The sequence below is a fragment of the Emydura macquarii genome, unplaced genomic scaffold (assembly GCF_026122565.2).
Source record: "Emydura macquarii macquarii isolate MOO-44397 ecotype Brisbane River unplaced genomic scaffold, CSIRO-AGI_Emac_v2 contig_499, whole genome shotgun sequence".
NCBI classification, from domain to species: Eukaryota; Metazoa; Chordata; order Testudines; family Chelidae; genus Emydura; species Emydura macquarii.
In genome coordinates, this window is record NW_027130636.1 from 4,847,720 (window position 1) to 4,868,110 (window position 20,391).

A 20,391-nucleotide genomic window follows, 5' to 3' on the forward strand; every position below is an offset into this window, starting at 1 on the left:
AATCTCATCCAGCAACTGGCACTCTGGGAAACCAATGCAAAAACTCTACAGACTTCTGCAGTGGTCCTAGTCTACTTTACTGCAGAATATTGCTCACCATCTGGGCTCATAGCTCCCTCACATCACTTGTTGACTCTCAACTTAACATCATGCATATCTTTACAGGCACAGTAAAAATCAGTCAAAACAGTAACTTCCTGTATATCCACTCACCCCAAATTTGTTGCAACATGGGACTCCTGAAGGATTCCTATCATATCTGAGGGAACAAGGATCTCCCAAACACAGAAAGAACTAAATAATATCTGAAGACTAACTTAAATCCAGAAAATCTTTTTGGCTTGCAGTGCAAGAGCCCAAAACTCAGGGCTCCCCCATGAAAATCAGTGGCAAACGAGGTGGAAGATGCCAACATCCCAAACAAACACGTCATCAAGGATCCAATTGAACAACCCAGTGGCTTTTCACTTCCATGGAAAATAAAGTCCACTCTGAACCACATCCGCACATCACATGGCATAGGCACCTACCTCCTCCATAGAGGACTTAGATCCAATCCTATTTCTGACTGTGGAAATGAACTTCAACCTATGGAACATCACGTCAACCAGTGTCCCAAACAATAATATCCTAGTGGTTTATTGGTCATCTACTCCATGTCATCTGAAGCAATCAATTGGATCACCAACCTAGATTTGGATATCTAACTTTGCTGGTTTTAAGCCACACAAAAGAAGAGGATGACTACTGAAATAAAGTCAAGAAATAAATGAAAGGAAGAAAAATAATCAAAAGTTGATACATTGAACAGGAAAAGGATACAGGCATTTTTTCTGATGTCATCCTCTGGAATACTACTTACCCTGTCATGTAGCGTCCAACCGACATATTTTAAATAACTATCATTCAGGAAGGCATCACTGTACATTTTCATCCACACTCCAATTTCCTCAATACAAACGGCTCTAATCTCAGCAATAGCATCACTAGAGAAAAAAAGAATAATGCTCTTTAACAAATGTCAGGCTGGTTTGACGGGGAGGGGAGGAGGAATTTAGCATATGGGTTAACATCAATATGTCAAAATCATAATAATTCATGTGAGATATGCCATGTCAGATACTGTTAGAAATGTTGTAATATGCTAAGTAAGATGATAATACTTATGTTCATGTGTGATATGTGAAATAGAAGTTATAGATGTATTTGATATATCTGTATTTCAAACGGTGCTGTCTGAGTAATGACTCAGACAAGATGACTGCAGAACAATAGCCTGCTTAATGGCCCATTAAAATAGCCCCAGGTGCAAGGGGCCCAGGGGGAGAAGTTGGAGATACACCTGATGAGGCACCAGGACTTGCCCGTGTGACTCTGGACTCCATTTTAGTTCCTGTAAAGCTCTACAAACCACATGGTCAGGGCCAGAGGGTATATAAGTCGTAGCGCCTCGGGAGCGGGAGCGGTGTATTGATTGACAGGTCGAGCAGCATGCTGTACCAATGCTGTCGTGGCCAAGCTGGCGCAATCAGTATCATATCCGCTCTGTCCCTCTTGATTTTCAAGAGGAACTTGGGCAAGAGCGGAGTGGGGGGGAAACGCATACAGGAGGGTCCCCGTCCAGTCTAGGAGGAACGCATCGGAGAGGGAGCCCAGCTCGCGACCTCAGAGCGAGCAGAACCTCGGGCACTTCCTGTTCCAGGACAACGCGAACAGGTCCAGTTGGGGAACCCCCCCACTTCTGGGGGATTGAAGTCACCACCTCCGGGTGCAGTGACCAGTCGTGGCAGGGTAAGAACGACCTGCTGAGGCGGTCTGCCTCATCGTTCCTGACCCCGGGGAGGTGAGAGACAGATATATGGAAATCGTGCCTCACAGCAAAGTCCCAAAGACAAGTGGCCTCCTGGCAAAGAGTTGAGGAGCGCGCTCCTCCCTGTCTGTTTATATAAAACATGGCCACTGTGTTGTCTGTAAGGACCTGAATCATTCTGCCCCTCAGGAATTTGATGAAGACCTTGCAGGCCAAGCGGACTGCCCTGAGCTCTCTGACATTTATATGGAGAGCTCTTTTGTGTGGTGACCATAGTCCCTGGGTGCTCAGGTCCTTGCTGATGTGAGCCCCCCAACCCTCGTCGGAGGCGTCCGTTATCAGGGTCACTGAGGGAGCCAAGTCTCTGAAGGGAACTCCCCTCAGAACCTCCCCTGGGTCCCTCCACCAGTCCAGGCAGGACAGTACCTGGGTGGGGACCGTGACCACCTTGTTCAGCCGGTGTCTGGCCGGTAAATAGACAGAGGCCAGCCACCCTTGGAGAGGCCTTAGCTTGAGGGGAGCCAGCCTCACCACATAAGTACATGCCGCCATGTGTCCCAACAGCTGAAGGTAGTGCCTGGCTGTCGTCGTGGGGGACCTGTGGAGATCGCTGATGATGGCGGTCATGTTTTCGAACCGAGTCTGAGGAAGGAAGGCTCTGGCCTGGGTGGCATCCAAGGTGGCCCCTATGAACTCTATGCGCTGCACCGGGGTGAGAGTGGACTTCTGCTCGTTGATAAGCAGCCCCAGTCTGGTGCATGTGGCGCAGGTCCGAGCCAGGCTGTTCTTCACATGGGCCCTGGACTTGCCCCAGATCAGCCAGTCGTCCAGGTAAGGGAATATCTGTACCCCTCTGCGGCGCAGGTGGGCCGCTACCACTGCCATGCATTTTGTAAATACCCTTGGCACGGACGAAAGGCCAAAGGGCAGGGCAGAAAACTGGTAGTGGTATCCAGCTACCATAAATCTTAATAACTTCCTGTGACCTGGAAGGATAGTCATATGAAAATACACGTCCTTCAGGTCGAGTGCAGCATACCAGTCCCCTGGATCTAGTGTGGGAATGATGGAGGCTAGGGAAACCATATGAAACCTGGTGCGCTTGACAAACTTGTTCAGGAGGCGGAGGTCCAGAATTGGCTTCAGGCCCCCCTTGGCATTGGGGATTAGGAAGTACCAAGAGTAGAATCCCTTTCCCCGTTCCTGTGGAGGAACCTCCTCTATTGCACCGAGCGTGAGGAGGGAGTTGACCTCCTGTATGAGAAGTTGGTCGTGAGAGGGGTCCCGGAAAAGGGACTGGGTAGGGGGAGAGTTGGGGGGGAAGACTGTAAGCTGTAAGGCATAGCCCTTGCGGACTATGCCAAGGACCCATTGGTCGGTGGTAATGGCTTCCCATTCAGCGTGGTATGGCTGAAGCCTGAGAGAGAAAACTTTGGAGTGATCCAGCGGGAAGGGAGGAGTGCCACCCTCGTGCACCCCGTCAAAACCTCTTATGGGGCGCATTACCCTTGTTAGGGCCTTGCTGGGACCCCGGAGGGGGTCCCTGCCGGTCGCGGTGGTTGGGCGCCCGGTACCTGTCCCTACCCCTCCTAGGCTGAGTGGGTCTGGGGGGCAGCCTCAGTGGAGGTTGCAACTGCCTCTGTGCCTGAGGCCGGGTCTGGCGCCTTGAAGCCTGAGGTGTATATAGCTCTAGGGATCTCAGGGTGGCCTGTGAGTCCTTTAAAGCATGCAGCTTCTCGTCCGTCCTCTCAGAGAAGAGGCCGGTGTAGTCAAAGGTGAGGTCCTGAATAGATTGTTGGACCTCCTGAGACAGACCAGAAGCTTGGAGCCAGGAGCAGCGGTGCATGACGATGGCCGAAGTGATGGCCAGTGACGCAGCGGATGCAGCCAGCAGGGCGAACTGGCGTGCCGCCTTAGCCACCGCCACTCCCTCTTGCGACACAGTGGCAAAGTCTGCGGCCTGGTCCGGGGGCAACCCCGAGGAGAACCTCTGTAGAGAGGACCAAAGGTTCAAATTATACTTCCCCATGAGGGCCTGATGGTTCGCGACCCTCAGCTGTAGGGCTGCAGTAGAGTGCATCTTGCGCCCAAAAAGGTCCAGCTTCTTGCTGTCCTTGTCTTTAGGGGTGTTGCCCTGGCCACCCTGGCGGTCCCGCTGGTTCACTGCGTCCACTACGAGCGAACCTGGTGCGGGATGTGTGTATAAAAATTCAAACCCCTCCTTCGGGACATAGTATTTTCGCTCAGCGCCTTTCGAGGTGGGGGCCACTGAGGAGGGGGTTTGCCAGAGGGTTTTAGCAATTTTCATAACCCTCTCATGAACAGGCAGGGCCAGGCGTGATGGGCCTGCTGCCTCCGAGACCCCAAAGAGGGGGTCCTCTTCCTTGGACAGCTCCTTAATCTCTAGGCCGAGATTATCAGCCACTCTCCTTAGGAGGTCCTGGTGGCCCCTGAAGTCAAAGAGGGGGGCCCTAGTGTCCCTGGCTGCCACCTCATCCAGAGAGGAGGAGGACGACTGTGGGAGGGGCCCTACGGAAGGGCCTTCCTCTGGGTCAGACCCCTCCTCAGAGGGGTGACCCTCCTGTGGGCCGGTTGGTGGGGGCACTGGTTGGGCCACCGAGGAGTGAATAGAGGTGGTCCCTTGACCCATCTGGGTACCCCACGGCCCCCAATATGGCCATTGCCAGGGGCCATGGGGCCATGCGGGTGCAGGTGTGGGGACCTGCTGGGTCATTTCCAGCCATCCCCCCTTGGATCCCGAGCCACTCGACCGGTGCTTATGAGCCCTGGAAGGAGAGCGGCTCCTGGATGAAGAAGACCTCCGGTGCCGACGTCTGAGGTGCTGATGAGGGGAGGAGGTGCTGGAGGAGCTGTAGCTGGCACGACCCCTCCCTTGAAACGACTTGCAGCAACACTTTCCAGATCTAGAGTGGGAACGATGACGCCTGTGACGTCGCGACACAGATATGCAGCACGACGTGTCACACGGTGCCGAGGCGGGCGGTGCCGAGGCAGGCAGTGCCGGAGATCGGTGTTGCGCTGGGCTCCGCACCGGAGCCCACGCTCAGGTCCCTGCTCGAGGCGGAACTGTAGCGCCTTCGCCTCGAGCGTTTGTTCCTGAACTGCCCTCAGTGCCGCGGTGCCAGGGACCTCAACGACCCCAAGTCGGAGCTAGGAGGGGAGCCCGCACTCTCTACCCTCCTTGGCCGTCTGGGGGGAGACCTTGACTCCCGTCTCTTCCACCCACTGGGGTAACCCAACGTGGGTTTACCCCGAGACACAGGTCCCAGAACCCTCAGCCGAGGGGGGGACAGAGGCGTAGGCAGGCCCATGAGGACGCATGCCGCAGCGAAAGCCTCCGGTGTCAATGGCCTTTGCAGAGGCACTCCCCCACCCCCAGGAGTCGGGGGAGGCTCTCTGTGAGGAGATGCCAGTGTCGGAGTACTCTCCACAGCACGTGGCTGGGACATCTCCTGTTGCACTCCCTGCTTTCCCGGTAGCAAGGGGGAGTCCACGTGTGGCCTCGCACCACTTCTTTTTTTTCTGTGCCGATGGTGCCGGTGCCGATATCGGTGCCGGTGGAGCACTCCGCACCGAGGAGACACTCAGTGCCGCAGGAGAACGTGACGGCTCGGAGTCCGGGCGAAGCGTGGACTCCATCAGGATTGTTTTCAATCTCGCGTCCCTCTCCTTTCTGGGTCCTCGGTTTGAAGGACCTACAGATCTTGCATTTTTCTTTCCTGTGTTGCTCCCCGAGGCATCGGAGGCAACGGTCGTGAGGGTCACTCACAGCAAAGGACATTGCACACGCGGTGCAGGCTTTAAAGCCGGTGGAGCCGGGCATGGCTCCGCTCTAGCCCCTAAGGGCACTATTTACTTAACTACTTGTTAAACTATCTAATTTAAAAAACAAAAACTCAAACAATAAAGCTAACACTAAGGGATGCTACTTGCGTTTGTATGCAAGAGGCAGACGTTCCGGTAACCGTCACAGGTGGAAAGAAGGAACTGAGAGGCCGCAGGGTCGGCAGCGCCCTATGTACCACGGCATGAGCACGGAACTCCAGGGGGCGCCGGAGTCGACCCTACGGAGCTAGCTAAGGGAAAAAAGTTCCGGGAATCTGTGCACGGGGCACGCACACACCTATAGTGGAATGGATATGAGCAATCACTCGAAGAGAGAACAAACTTTTCCTTGCTTGCCACATGGCCACTGCATACAATCTTAAGAAGTCTGAATGTCACACTTGGTAGAGTTGGCATGAGACTTCTGCCACCAGTGTGTTGGCTGCCTCTCCTCTTGCTTTATCTGTTGTAGGTCATATGTAAATCAATGTGACCTGTGAGCATGAAGCAAGCTTTCAGGGGCTACTTGATCAATACTGGAGGAAAATTATCATATTATTATAAAACCTCCCAAACCATCAACATAGAAACCTCATGTCTGCTTGGAAACTCCCTGGTTCCTTCAACATCCAAGGTTGAACCATCATCGATCACCATCCTGAGAGAGATACACCCCAACCTCAAACTCGAGAAGACAACAGTCAGTTCATGATGGAGGTAATATTCATTAAAAACAGAGTAGGACAATGAATCAGCTATCCCTACCAGGTATCTCTCAGTTTGTTTTTAATCCATATACACAGCTTAGCTATTGTAAGGATGAATGCTTTATAAATGCCAATAAATTAGATAGAGCTGTGGAAAAAAATGTTACGCTTATTGGGGAAGGAGCCATGATAAAAAAAAGTGCTGTTTGATCAAAATTGCTATCTACCAAGAATTTCAATGTGCAATATTTCAGAACAGAATATGTTCGAATCTCTCTCTTATTGACAGTTGTTTTAAAAATATTTTTCTGGAGTAAAAGTAATTATATCACATATAAGCCAAAGTGTACAAGTGGCAGGCCAGAATGAGAGGAAGAGGAGGTTAGTGGGCTCCACACAGGGGTAGACCACTGAACTGTAGCTAAAGGAAGTGAAGAAAATAAAAGGGCTATTTATTTTAAAATGAAATAAATAAGCAGAGCAATGTAAATAATATGTAAGGGTTAAAGAACAGTTTAAAAGGTAAATTAATAAGAACTAAAGAACAAAATGGGCAAGTATGTAAGGTTATAAATATAACTAACAGGTAGACACTTGGGTATTCTTGCTGGGGAATGCCTTATATCTCAGCTCTGGTTAGGCAGATGCTGAATCATTCCCCTTCCAAATTCACTATCTAAACCTAAAAATAATTTGGGAAGGATTTAACAACCGCCCCAAAAAAGGAATCCAAACTATTCCATAAAGCAATTCAAACTCAGGATGATTTGTCTCTACTTCTTGAAGGAGACACCACCTAAAACAGAGAAAGGAATGATCCTTCTTGCTATACAAGCTGACATGTCAGTCTCATAGAACTCAAGGAACACTACTCTTTTTTTTATTTTTTATTTTTTTAAAGACAGACATCTCTGATGTAGCTGGAAGGGTCAAATAACTGAAAATGAAGTAGGAAAGAATGATGTCTGCCGAACTATAGGACTTATAGACCAGAATCAAGTATTTGGAGACAGAAGCAGATTATAGAACCTGATTCTCCTTTTGCTTACACCACAAGTGTCAGAAAGAACTGAGTGGGCTGACAAAGTTCAATTGTTGATAGTATAATTATAATCTCATCTAATCATATAGTACCTATAGGAATGTCCAATTTGAATAGCGTTATCACAGGTGTTACACTTCAGGGTGCTGTTCTTATCAAGGTCTTCACTGAAATTAAGAAAATGCAAGAAGTCTTCTTTGAAGCTGGGCAAAAGGGCTCTTTTGGAGCTTTCCTAGTCCTCAGTTACAGCTGCCTGTGAAAAACCATATCCAAGGACAATGATCTTGCAGTGACTGTACAATATCCAGGAAAGCATCCTACAAAGGAGGATGCCACAGACAATTCAGGTAAAATAAACTTTACATTCCTGTTATTTTCTAGGTCTTTTGACTATGCTACAATCACCCTGAAAAGGGAATTTAGTGATACAGAAGTTGGCATGGAAGCTGTGAACCTTACATTTTAACACTCTACCCTTCTGTCTCTTCTTTGGAGAAGAAATCTCCACCCTAAAGGGATTTCAAAGTCTTTGCAAATGATGCTACTGCAGTATCCACCTTTGGGAGTTGGTTCTAAATTTCTTGCTTCACTGCAACTTATAAAACCTAAACTCCTGTTTAAGAGACTTCCTGCTCTTGGTCTGGGATTTTCCACTCAACCATAATGGCTATATCTATTGATTTATGCATGAGATAACAGCTTCCTTTTGGTCTGAAAAGTAGTATCTAACATCGCATTTCAACACAGTGTTTTCCGTATTCCTTCAATTGATGGTATTCAATTATTCCTCTAGCATGTCTGAAAACCTTTAGATCATGGACTCAAAGACGCTGGGGTTGGAAGAATCTGTCGTATTAATCCTTCTATTTTCATCCACTCCTGTTCAGGTTCTGACAACGTAGCTCACCATTCTTTGCTGAAGGTGAGCTCTCTGATGAAGATAAATATTTTAAAATTATTTTTTATATATTTTTAAAATTTACCTGTAGATATCTTTTTTTAACTTTGGAGATAAGCCCAGAAAAAACAGCCTGACTCCTCCTCCTTCATTTTAGAAGCCTTCTCACTCAGGAAGGAATTGCTCATTTGGATCCTGCAGGTTATGTGTAATTTGTGGAGAAAACCATGGTAGGTTTGTTTGTTGACCACTTCCCTTCTCACTGCAAGAATCATGCTCCTAAAAACTTCTGGGGATGGCCCCCACACAGCTCCTAAATATATTGGGTATTGCCATTTCCTCTCTAAGAAGGAACATGTTCTACTGTGCTGTCACCTCCTGGCATTTCCAACTCCCTGTTGCTCCCTCTGAGAATTCTGTCACCCGCTGAGAATTCTGTCAGGAGCCAAGACTGTGCTATTCATTTGTGGATGGTCACTACTGAAGGGACTGGCGACGAAATGAGGCAGTTCGGTAAGTCTAACATGCTCTAACAGGGGTTTTAAGATGCAGATCTGATTGAAAAATAGAAATAAACATCTTGTAAATAGAGAGCTCCAAAACTGATCTTGGGTAGATAGGGAAGGTATAATGGGTGCCAGAGTAAGCCTCCATTATCCCCTTGCTATCATTCTTTGGGATCAGAATGTGTCCACAATAGAATCCCTTTCCACAAATTCTTCAGGAATTTCATCTTTGGCATCTGCTTCCAACAGGGAGCAGAGTTCTGGTGAAAGAGATCCCTAAAGAGGGACTAATGGGCGGAAGAGAATGTTGAACTGACAAGTTCTAGAGATGGTGCAAATGTTCTCATCTTTCTATAGTGATGAAACTTCACATGTTGAAGGAGTGGGAAAGGCTTTCTTAAGAAGGTGGGTGGGTAATTGGGCAGAAGTTGATCTGAGGTTCTCAAAGTTTCTCATCAAACTGGAGCTTGAAGGCCAAGTGCTGAAGTCGACAATGCAGCCAATTTCCCTTTTGGGGGAAGTTAAAAGTCTTCCTTCTCTGTTAATAAGAAAGGGATTGTTGTAGATATTATTTCTTCTGCATGAAATATGAAGTTGACCAATACTGCTATCTACAATACCTGAATGTAGGCACACTAGACCTCCTTGGGGATTGAACAATTCCGAGGGACTTTCCATTACACTTGGTTTCCTTTAATTTTTCTAGAACTTCCTAGGCAGTTCTGGGGCTGAATAGTCCATCTCCCTCCATGGAATTTTCCTTCACCCAGAATCTTATTTCAGGAGGGGAAGATTAAAGCCAAGAATGACATCTTAGTGTGATTGCTGAAGTTACTAACAAGAAGGCACTACCAGCAAGATCATGATTGGCTTCTCCTTAGATGGCATCACTCGAAGAGGCATGCAGGAAACAGAAGGTTCCCTTAACACCGTGTGCTGGAACGCTGACAGTAAAGCAACAGCAGCTGCTGGTACCAGGCCAGCAAAACAAGCACCAAGAGACTCAGCAATTCCTGTGCCACCACATAAGCCTATGGAGTACATAGTACCAGAGTAAACTCTTGCTGCTGACGCCTTCAGTGAACTAAACTGCCTTTGTCCTTGCTGGACTTTGGTACCAAGGACCTTGATCTCTTTGATACTGAGTCCTTCGAGATCCTTCCTCTGTGCTGGGGAAGATGACTGGCCCCAAGGCTCAGTCAAAATAAGAGGTGAGCTTTTGACAAATGCAGATGTGTCCTATACCCACTCCTAATGGGAAGGGTCTGAGGATGGCTGCAGGGCTGCCTCCATCATCAGAAACTTAAGTCTGGTCCCTCTGTCTTTCTTGGTTCTAGACTTAAAGTCTCTGCAAATTTGACCCAATCAAGAGCATGAATATCCCCAAGACACTTCAGGCAACAGGACTGCTGGTCACTCACTGGCATCAGTTTCTTACAGGAGTAGCAGGGCTTGGATCTTGGTGACCGAGGAATGCCCCAGTGCTGGTACCCACTAATGGAAACCAAAGTATTTGAAAAAACACTGAAAAGAAAACTTATACCTATAACTAACGCACACTATAATCTACTAAGATGGTAGAAATGGGGTACAAACTGAATACAAATAGTAGGAAAATTGCAAGACAAGATGCTCCAACAACCATCACGGGCAGTAAGAAGGAACTGGGGGGGATGAGAGGGGGAAACAGCAACAACTCCACCCTTTAATACAATCATATAGTACAAGACAGCAGAGGGAGCACACACTTCAACAGATACCACTGAGAGAAAAATCTTCAACAACTGTGCACTTGGTGCACATATATATCTGAAGTGGAATGGACATATGCAATTACTCCACAAAGAACATTCCTCTTCTTAGAAATCTTTCTGAGAGATGATGAGGCAGAAAAACAGTGAATAAAGCCAAATTTTCTGTATCTTGTATGTGACTGTTAACTGATGAACATCAAGCAAGACAAAGGTAACTGTCAATGCTTATGCCTTCATTTTGTTGTAATTTGCCCATGCTATTATAGCCTTAAAATCACCGTGGGCTAGACTGGTGAATACTTACTCACCCAGGTAGTCCTTTTTAATTCATTGGCACTATTTTGTGCCAGTGTAATATTTATCAACATGAGTAATGGCTCCATAATCTCACCCTTGGATTGCAGTTCTCCTAACCTTCTCTATCTTGTCACTAATTTTATGTTTTGGAGATTATAGCTTGCAACAAATCAGACAAAAATAGGGAAGCTGTCTGGTGCTGGGAAGAGGCCAAAAAAATGTATCAGGGACCTCTCCTGGAAAACTTGGAAATAAGTGTGATTTCCTGCATGAGAGATTTTTAGACCAATTTCTTTGGTAAAGTCAAACCAAAATAAAACAAAACCTATGAAACTTACTTGCAATTTATCTGGAATACTAAAATAAGTCATCAAAACTGAAATCTTCTATTTGACTCAATATTCAATGGGAAGCCAGTGTAAAGGACTGGGATGATAGACTCTGTGTTGCTAAATAGGCAGAATATTCCAAATCATCTGAACCTTTCTAAGGTCAACAGTTTCATTCCTTATCAATCCTGGAGGTCACCAATGCATAGATCACTGTGGTCAAGTATAAATCCAACAGGATGGATAAGTGTGTCCTAGCTAATTGTATGTAAAAAAGGCATTTTTTGCTATCATAAATACCTGTATATGGAGTGAGGAGACTAAAAGGACCCCAAGTCTACAGGCCATCTTGACCACCTGAAGGAAGAAAGCCTTAGGGTCATTATAGGGCTGGAGAGTTATTTGAAGTACTTCCCTCTCCCCACCATCACTTTCTTTTTTCCTCGGTTTGGCTTCAGTCAGCTGCCCTTCATCCAGGTGCTTATGTCCCCTGGGCACCAACACAGTTGGGGCTGCTGGAATTGGATGTAAGGCATTATGTTGTCCACATATTGCTGACATTTCAGTTACATCATCTCACTATCTCCCCTAATAGCTTCAGAGAAGTTGAAGAAACCGGAGAGAGGATGGATCCCTGATTAACTTCACAGGTGAGAGCTTTAGAGGCAGGCACAGGAGCAGCCTATTATAACCCTCTCAACACACTCCCATAACCTCTCCTAAATCTATACAGCGAGACAGCATAATCCCATGATCAATCGCTTCAAACACCTCGTAAATCCAGCTGTGTTAGTACTGGCATATGCTCCTTGTCTGCAGACAACAACAAGTTATCCATGAGGCATCTCCTTCCAACAACAACAGAAGTAAGGGTTTTCTATTGCTGGCGGCATCATAAAAAGGTGCCTGGATTGGCGGGGGAGTCCTTGAGTCTGTTCCTCTCTGCTCTCTCTTAGCAGCAATGGCAGCTCCAGTTATTTACCACCACCACCACCATCAGTGGCAGCCTGGACCAATAAGTAAGCTTTAAGTGGTACTCTTCCATCCAGTGGAGTATGGATGTTTTCTGGTTTGTTTGTTTTTACGGGCTATGCCACCACAATGCAGGGGGGTGGAGCTGGCAAATCCCTCAAAACTGCTACTAGGAGAGAGAGAAGCTTTTTCCTCCCTCTGTTTGGTGACAAGACCAAGATACCCCATCTTCATGTTAGTTATGTAATTCAAAACCTAAAATGCCTCTGCAACTCCTTTCTGCACTAAAAGCAGAGAATTTGCAAGTTGATTCCTCTCGCATCATGACACCAACATAGCTCTGGGGAGTGTCAAGCAAACCTCTTGCATCGAAGACAGCCAGTTCAGCAGTAGACCAACACTTAACAAATCCATTATGCATCAGCTTGTCTTCCTAATCATAGATAGATGTGGAGTTCTCATTTAGGGCTAATGCAAAGGCAAATACCAATACAGTCCGATTCTGCTCTCACAACAATTTTAAGGTTAGGTTTATGACCACTACAGTGTTGCAACTAAAATGGCTTTACAATGAGGTGAGAGCACAATCAAGCCCCAGGAGTTTCAGCTTACGCTATTCAAAGCCAGATCAGTGGGCAAAGCAATTCTGTCATTCATAATCTGGTTACCAATGAGAGATCCATGTTCTAGTCTGCACCAATCAAACCTGACTACATGAGGCCACAGACCTAGTGCCGGCTCATCTTTCACTGTAGACTACTTGACAAACCACAATACCAGACCCTAAGAGGTAAAGCAGGGTAGCCACCCTATTGCTGTTACAACACAAATGTAAAAGAAACCCTCAAAGTCCTTTGAATGTAATACCATGCTCATATCCCCACTTAGCCCATGACAGTGGACATCCTCTTCTCTCTTCCCCACATCTGAGACACCCGCTCACCTTTCCCTTGTGCCCCATCAGATCCCCATTCACACATCCCTGCCATCCAAGCACTTGGCCACTCTTCTGTTTTCCACAGTGCTGCTTTCTATTGTTGAAAGAATCAAGCAGATAATAAACGAGGTTATGTGGGAGACAGGGACAGAATGTGGATGTCGGGGGCAAACAGAAGAAGGGTTGTACATAAACCTAGGGACAAAAGGGTTGTGTGCAGAGAAAAGGGCTACAAATTACAGGAACCAGCACTATTCAGAGGAGGGGGTGAACCCAGTCCTTGAGTCCCAGTGCCTCTGTCTTAAGGGCTCCTGTCTTAGCTCCCTCGGTTAAGAACCCCACTGTCACCCCCCCAATGTTTCCTTTCTGCCCAGTCTGCCTCAAGGATTTCACAGATAACCAAAATTTTGAAGCTGAACAATGTATGTTTCTTTACAACTAAAAGAGTTAAATTCCACAGTTTCATATCCCCGAAGTTTACTTGGCAAGTTTACCTATACGTTTTTAATAATTAATTACAATGTTAAAAATATTATCTTCTATCTTAGATAAATAAACCAAGCAATCAGTTGCAAAATAAGGAACAGATTCACCAGTATGCTCCAGATGCTTTGTGCTATATGTGCTGTGAAGCAGCCATAAGCCCGTTTTAATTGGCAATTGTATACTGATTGATTTGCACTGCTCCGAAGCAGCACAAAACTGCCAGAGCCTTCTGGCGTATCTGGCTCTAAAAATAATTTCAAGTCCCCAAAAATTCCCAAGAAAAATAACTTAAATTGGAATTAAGATGAAAGCATACATCAGTAATTTAAGAACAAAAATCACTACAACAATGGTTGTAATTGTAGCTAAAACAAGCATTACAAATCCAGGAAATTCAGGTGAAATTAAGGTTAAACTTAAAATACATCCAAAATTTTAAGGTGTGTAAATGTACTGTGAAGGCACCCAAATAACTTTTTTTGCTCTGTACAACAATAACCACATGATCATTATTAAGGCATTTTAGTGTTTGTGGTCCCACCTTAGATGAAACCGCTTTTTTAAAGGTGGATTCACTTTTTCACATCCCTCCTTCGCCCATGCTGTTACGTAGAACCAAATTAAGGTTGACCGAGTACCTTATTTGTTTGGGTAAAAAAGGAGAAACCTAGATTCTCTTCCTTAACCTCCAAAATTGTAATAGTTTTAATTTTGTTTCAGAAGGACCTAGAATATTACATCACAGGAGAATCAACATAAATTTTTTATTAAATTTAGCAAGTAAGACCTACTATAGTACTCATTCTCTTACCGGTATCTATGAACAAATATACCCTTAAAAATAGAGTTCATCATATTTTCGATTTCATCTTGGTTTTCTTGTAGCTGCAAAAAAGAAATAAAAGGTCACTAATATTTCAGTCTGGCATCCTGATAATTTCAAATTGGGAAACACTGTAGTATTAGCTAGCTTATACTTGAGAAGCAAGCTTCATTCAAAGGTATTATAAATAGCATTTCCCTTCTTGCCAATAGGCATAAATAAAAACGTTTTGTACACCTATAGTGCCTTCGTGGAAGGAGGTTAACACGTTCTACAAACATTAATGAATTTAGACTCAAAAGCAGCCCTTTGATGAAGTATTCCCCCCCTTTTTTGCTAAGGAAACTGAGGCAAGGGGAGATTAAGTGCTCAATTCTGTTGACCAGCTAGTTTCATTTAAATAAGTGGATCTGTAGGTGCTCAGCATCTCTAGAAATCAGGCATCTTAAGAGGCCTAATTATGGATTTAGAAGAATACACTTTTCAAACTTGGGGCCCCAATTTAGGAAAGCATTAACACATGTGCTTGGCTTCAAGTGCGTGCTTAAATCCTATTGACTTCAATGCACATGCTTACCGTTAAGCATAGGCTTAATTGCTTTATTGAATAGGAAAGCTTTCTAGAATCGGGGCTTAGGTGCTTAAAGTTGGGACTTGTCCCCTGACAGCCAGTCTTGTGCCTTAAAGTGAAGATGTACAGTAAAACCTGACTGTCTAAAAAAAATGGCATAATGGGGATTCAGGTTTATTCTCCCTCATTGATTTCTGTGTGAAATATGCTCATTTTACAAGTAAAAGAAAGTTTATTTTCGGAGTTCCTATTCTGAAAACTCATCATAGGCTCAGAGTTCAAATATATTATTGACATCTTTGCATGTCAATAACTAGTAATAATAAATCTACTGACAAATTATGTCCTCCAGCTATACTGGTATAACTCCAGGGTTTCCAAATGGGATTTACGGGTGTAACTAATTGGAAATTATTAAACAAGTCTACTGATCTTGTGCAAAACTATATAGAATCACACACTCATATTTTCAAAATATAAAAACTATGAATGGCTACACTTTTTTCAGAAAAAAACTTGTACAAGAATATCTAATGCACATGTTTTCAGAAGAGTGAATGATATAGTTAGGAAAACTGCTTTGGTTCTTTAACTTACCTCTTTCCTTTTTTGAAGCAGCAGCTCCAATCTTTCATTGGCTCTTTTACCAATCATTTTGTTTCTTTCAGCTTCATACTGCCTCTGTGTATTATCCTGGTGAATACTCAGGTTTAAGGCAACATTCACAAGAGCAGTCATAAGCTTCATAGCTGTAAAAAGTGGAAGATAAAGGAAGGTTACTCACCTGTAACTGACGCTCAAGTATACTGCCTCTGCAGATCCACACTCATGGGAGGTGAGCAACCCTTGACACATGGATACAGAACCATCTGGAAAACAGTTCCCATCAAGGTCACACCCATCCCCCTCACTGATCCAAACATTAGAACTGAGAGTATACAAGAAACTGTGGTCCCAACCACCCTCATATTTCCTTCCCAAATACTCAGAGTAACATTACAATTCCTAGTTGGGGAAGGAGAGCAAGTGAATGTGGATCTGCAGAATCAATATACTCTGAGAAGTCCAATTATTGGAAATAACTTTCCTTTCTCCATTGAGAATTGTCTCTGTAGATACTGATACACTAGGGAAAATGAATGTGAGTAACAACTCTGTTCGAGAAGGCTGAAGCAAAGCCTGTACAGGACTATTTTTTTAATCCCAGTCCCATCCCCCCCTGCAATACCCACTCCCACCTACTCTTTCTTGTATTTTTATCCTGCCCCCACCTGCAAAAACCTTAGATCCCGCAAGTCCCACTAAAGAGAGACAAATTCCCCCACGCTACTAAGAAAAAAAAGTGGTCAGTTAAATGGAATTCAGACACAATTTTTACCACTAAAAGAACAATTCTTGCTTAAACCATGGAAAATAACATTTTCACTCCTGTTATAATAGACATCAAATCTTTCTATCCCTTGCTTAAATTTAAGTATTAAAACATTTTTTTTTAAATTTGCTTTACATTGCTGAAATTCTATTTATGACAAACTGATGAAAGATTTAGTGTTTTCCCGCAAATTATCACAATCTATTTTTTCTTGCCCACCCAATCTTGCCTGCAAAATACATTTTACCCACTCCCACTATTAACATAAGAATGGCCATACTAATACCAGAGGAATACCAATACCAAAAAATACCTTACTAATACCAAAAGAATTTTGCTGTTACTTTTTTGAGTCTTTGGCTAGCTGTTCCTCAAATTCTTTTTTGGCCTTCCTAATTATATTTTTAACCTTGCCAGAATTTATGCTCCTTTTTATTTTCCTCAATAGAATTTAACTTCCACTTATTAAAGGATGCCTTTTTGCCTCTAACTGCTTCTTTTATTATTTTGCTGTTTAGCCACAGTGGCATTTTTTGGTCCTTTTACTATGTTTTTTAATTTGAGGTATACATTTAAATTGAGCTTCTATTATGGTATCTTTAAAAGTTTCTATGCAGCTTACAGGGATTTCATTTTTGGCACTGTACCTTTTAATTTCTCTTAACTTCCTCATTTTTGTTCCTCTGTTCCCCTTTCTGAAATTAAGTGCTACCCTGGTAGGCTGCTTTAATGTCTGTCTCCCCCCTTCCCCCAGGGATGTTTAATTTTATTATGTTATGGTCACTATTATCAAGCGGTTCAGCTATCTTCACCTCTTGGACTAGATCCTTTGTTCCACTTAGGACCAAATCAAGAACTGACTCTCCTCTTTTGGGTTCCAAGACTAGCTATTCCAAGAAGCAGTCCTTTAAGGCACCAAGAAACTATCTTTGCATCCTATGCTGAGGTGACATGTACCCAGTTAATATGGGAATAGCTGAAATTCCCCATTATTTTTTATTTTTATAGCCTCTCTAATCTCCCTGAGCATTTCACAGTCACCATCACCATCCTGGTCAGGTGGTCAGTAGTATATCCCTACTGCTATACGCTTATTATTCAAGCATGAAATTACTATACATAGAGATTTTATGGCACAGTTTGGTTCATTTAAGATTTTTATTCCATTATTCCATTTATTCCATTTTATTCCATTTGACTTTCTGTGATGCCTATTATATCAATATCCTCATTTAATATGAGGCACTCAACTTCATCCATCTTAGTACTTCTAGCATTTGTATACAAGTACTTTAAAAAAATTGTCACTTTTTAGCTGTCTGCCATTATGTGATGTAATTGAATGGGACACTTTTTAATTTGACTATTTCTCATCAGATCTTACCCATATTTTATCCTCTTCCATTTTCTCCTCTTTTCTAGGATATAGAGAATCTCCATTAATAGATCCTCTCCTAAAGGATGTGTCTGTCTGAACCATGTGCTCCTCTACATTGCCAACTTTCCCCCAGCCCTTAGTTTTAAAACTGCTTTATGACCTTTTTAATTTTACATTCCAGCAATTCAGTTCCATTGTGGTTTAGGTGGAGCCCATCCTTCCTGTATAGGCTCCCCATTTCCCAAAAGGTTCCCAGTTCCTAATATATCTAAAGTACTCCTCCCTTCACCATTGTCTCATCATGCAATGAGACCCTGCAGTTCTGCCTGTCTAACTGGCTCTACGTGTAGAATTAGAAGCATTTCAGAGAATGATACCATGGAGGTCCTGGACTTCAATCTCTTACCTAGCAGCCTAAATTTGGTCTCCAGGACCTCTCTCCTATCCTTCCTTATGTCACTGGTACCTACATGTACCATGACCACTGGCTCCCTCCCCAGCACTACACATAAGTCTGTGTAGATGTCGAGAGATCTGCAACCTTCACATCCGGAAGGGAAGGCACCATGCAGTTCTCCTGGCCATCACAAACCCAGCTATCTATGTTCCTAATGATTGAGTCCCCCATTACTATTACCTGTCTTTTCCTAATAACTGGAGTTCTATGCCCTGGAGAGGTATCCTCAGTGAGAGCGGATGCCATGACATCATCTGGAAGGAGGGTCCCATCTATGGGATTGTTTCCCTCCACTACAGTTTGATGTTCTCCTTCCCTGAGGCTTTCATCCTCCTCAACAGTACAGAGGCTGTCATGTTGGGAGTGGGACCGTTCTACTGTGTCCTGGAAAGTCTCATCTATGTACCTCTGTCTCCCTTAGCTCCTCCAATTCAGTCACCCTGGCTTCCAAAGCTCATATGCAGTCTCAGAAGGCAATGAGTTGCTTGCACTGAATGCACACATATGCCACCCACCCATAGGGCAGGTAATCATACATTGCATTCAATGCCATAAACTGGATAGCCCCAACTCTGTTGCTGGACTTCAGCCTGCAATCTCTTTTTACTCCTACAGCTCTTTCTTTTATTGTTCTTTATTTTTTATTGGGGGGGCAGGGCTTATTGTCTTTAGTTTACAGAATGTTAATGAAGTGTATCTAGGCCCCCTTCCTCCATTCTCCCATTCAACTCTCTCACAAAACTCCCCTATTGGCTAGTTCCTCTGGTCGCTTAGGAGTGGTCTTTTTAAACCCTGGTTCTTCCTGAGTAGCCCTGCCCACTGATTAAGGGTTGATGGGTGCTAAAGGGCTTGGGGATCAAAGCCTCATTAAGAAGCTCTCACCCTTGGCCAGCAGGCCACTGGGATCAGCACACAGTCCCCCAAACAAACAGACCACATGATATACTTCATTCAAGCAGCAACCACATCACGAACACACACACTATAGACAGCGAAGTCACCCCACGGGTCACTCCTATTATGCACTGGGATCCCAGTCCTGCTGAAGGACGCTATGCTAAAGAATACGTAATTATAAAATTAATGCAAGACAGTTTCTCTAAAATTGAAGTCTGACCCTGCTCCAAAGTCAAAGTACTGTTGTGTAAAGATATAACAAGCCCTTATGTGCCATCTTTATAGCTCAGAGATGGAGACATTCTTCAAACATACTATGGATGATACTGTTCACAAAACAGTGTGCCCTAAGGCCTTCTGGTCTACTGCCTCCCAAAACTGTAGCAACTCTGCACAAAATACAGTACTTGGACACACTCTGAAAAGAAATAGATCAAGCTATGATCTTATCTCCAAAGAAACAAATATTTTAATCTGTGATTGGGTAATGTACTACTAATATGGGTGTAGAAAGGTGCAGTGGCCTTCCTCCGAGCCAGGGCCCGAAGAAGGGCCACAACTGCGGGGGCAGACAGAGAAAGGGCCGGCAGCTCAGTCTGCCCGGCAACCGGGAGGCCAGCTCGCAATAGGGCCTGCTGGCTGACTAATCCAGCACCAGAGGGGTGGAGTCTCAGCCAAGGCTGAGACTACAAAAAGCAGGCCCCACAGCTCACAGTGGAGGAAGCTGCCGCCGGAGGCAGATGTGTGGCCCCGCCGGCTACAGCTGAAGCCTGAACTAGTCCGGGCCGCTGAGAGGAGCGAGCGCCCCCCCAGGACAGAGACCCCGGGAGCGGCCCAAGAGACCAACCGCTAAAGGTTGGGTAGGGCCCCCGGGTCCCCTAAACTGGCCAAGGCCTACAGCCCCCTGGACTGGGCCAAGCCTGTAGGCCCTAGGGACTGGACGGAGTTCCCTGCACCTGAGGGCTGGGAGACCCCTCCCGAGGCCGGACCTGACCTAGAGGAGCTGCCCGAGGCTGAGCCATTCCCCCAGATGGGACAGGACCTAGAGGAGCAGCTGGAGGCCGAGCCATCCCCCGAGCCCTGGGACCTGGAGGAACTGCCCCTAGCCACGGAGTTTCCTGCCTTGCCACCTGTGGATGCCGAGGGACTGGCGAGCCTGCTGCAGGCGGTCTACCCCACTGACTCTGAGGAACCTACAGATGCAGGTACCTGGGGATACGGGGAAGAAGTAGCCCAGAGGTGGCCATAACTGTGGCTGAGACAGTGGCAAGCCCTAGTCGGCGTGTTGTGGCAGGAGCCCCGCCAACTT

The 20,391-nt window shown here is 45.2% G+C and overlaps 1 protein-coding gene across 5 annotated transcripts in view; it reads right to left on the reverse strand.

Annotated features, from left to right (window-relative positions):
* Positions 1 to 20,391, reverse strand: part of STAG1 (STAG1 cohesin complex component) — a 322,525-nt gene that overhangs the window by 144,074 nt on the left and 158,060 nt on the right. For all 5 annotated transcript variants that reach the window (XM_067538793.1, XM_067538794.1, XM_067538795.1 and 2 more), the window contains 3 exons: positions 15,576 to 15,727; positions 14,396 to 14,469; positions 863 to 986 (listed from right to left, as the gene is read on the reverse strand). In XM_067538793.1, coding sequence (XP_067394894.1) covers positions 863 to 986; positions 14,396 to 14,469; positions 15,576 to 15,727 — 350 coding nt within the window. The remainder of the gene's footprint in view (positions 1 to 862; positions 987 to 14,395; positions 14,470 to 15,575; positions 15,728 to 20,391) is intronic.